The sequence below is a fragment of the Gekko japonicus genome, unplaced genomic scaffold (genome assembly GCF_001447785.1).
Source record: "Gekko japonicus isolate JY-2015 unplaced genomic scaffold, Gekko_japonicus_V1.1 scaffold798, whole genome shotgun sequence".
Taxonomy (NCBI): domain Eukaryota; kingdom Metazoa; phylum Chordata; class Lepidosauria; order Squamata; family Gekkonidae; genus Gekko; species Gekko japonicus.
The window spans coordinates 357,367-358,648 of NW_015168072.1; the positions used below are offsets into that span (position 1 = coordinate 357,367).

The 1,282-nt window shown below is 41.3% G+C and overlaps 1 protein-coding gene across 1 annotated transcript in view; it reads left to right on the forward strand.

Annotated features, from left to right (window-relative positions):
- HOXB2 (homeobox B2) overlaps positions 1 to 653 on the forward strand; it is a 3,137-nt gene extending 2,484 nt beyond the window's left edge. The window contains exon 3 of the mRNA XM_015414614.1: positions 11 to 653. Within this exon, the coding sequence (XP_015270100.1) occupies positions 11 to 244 (234 nt within the window). The 3' untranslated portion in view covers positions 245 to 653. The remainder of the gene's footprint in view (positions 1 to 10) is intronic.
- The last annotated feature ends 629 nt before the right edge of the window (positions 654 to 1,282 follow it).

Consider the following 1,282-nt stretch of genomic DNA (forward strand, 5'->3'; position numbering starts at 1 on the left):
CTCCTCCTCCTCTTCCTCCTCCTCCTCCTCCTCAGACAATGCCTTCCCAGAAAGCCAGAAGTCTCCTTTGTTACCGCCCGATCTGAGCATCTTCTCGGCGGATTCCTGCCCACAGACCTCCGAAGGGCTTTCTCCCAGCCTCCCGGGCTTCTTAGACAGCCCGGTCAATTTCTCCCTCGACGACCTGGACTTTTTTACCAGCACTCTTTGTGCTTTCGACCTGCCGCATCTGAATTTTCAGTGAAGCATCCCCCCTCCCCCTTTCCGATCTGCCTTGGGTTGTGTGCCCCTCTAGAAAGATACACGCAGGCGTCCAGTCCAACATTTAGCCCTCTCCCCTCCCCACCCCCACGCTATTGAAGCCAGGAGGAGCCCTAACCCCCCATTTCCCTTCAGGCACCTTCATTTCCTGAGGCAACCCACTGAAAACACAGTTCCTTGGGAAGTTCACTGGACAAACCCCTTAAAAACTGTTTTCCCCTTAAATGCAGGTATTTGTTTCCATCACTGTAATATTTTTGTACACAATAAACCCGGCTCTACTAGGTAGACACAAAAGGGTCGAAATAAACAAACAAGGGCATATTTTTGAGGGTCAGATCAAGAGAAGACACACCCTGGCCTTTCAAATATCTTTACGTTAGAAATCTCAGCAGGCCCGGGAGAAAATGTCTGCCGATTTCATAAAGCCGAATTTCTCAGGAAGCCAAACGAGACGTTTAGATTTCTTAAGTGAAACAGAAAAGTAAAAGAAGGAAGAATGTAAAAAAAAAAAAAATTACCCAGAGCTCCCCTTCCCTTTACGTTTTAGAGGTAGATTATTTATTCAAATGCTTTAATAGTGAAAAGCAAATTATTTATTGTACATTATTTTCTTAGAGTAAATAAATGGCTTTATAGTCTTGAAAAGGCTACATTCCTGTCTTTGTATGCGCATCGGGTTTTTAAAAAAATCTGTCTTCCTTTCTTTCGTTTTAAAGTGAACATGTTTTATTTCTTTCTTGTGGTTAGCCTTCTTTAATAAGAAGAGTGCTTTAAATAAATATTTCAACGGTAGAAATAAATATTTTAACCTGCTGACAACCCTGGGCTATATAAGTTATACACCCCCCCTTTCTAAGATAAGTAGTGAATTCTATATTATGTAAATATACCATGGATTTAAATGCAGCAGACAGAAACTTTAAAAGAGGATTTAAAAAAAACACCGTTCTCGTTTAAAAGAATTCCGTTGTCATGTTTTAAATCGAAGTTTTGTTTTGGGGCTTTTCTTTACAAAAAA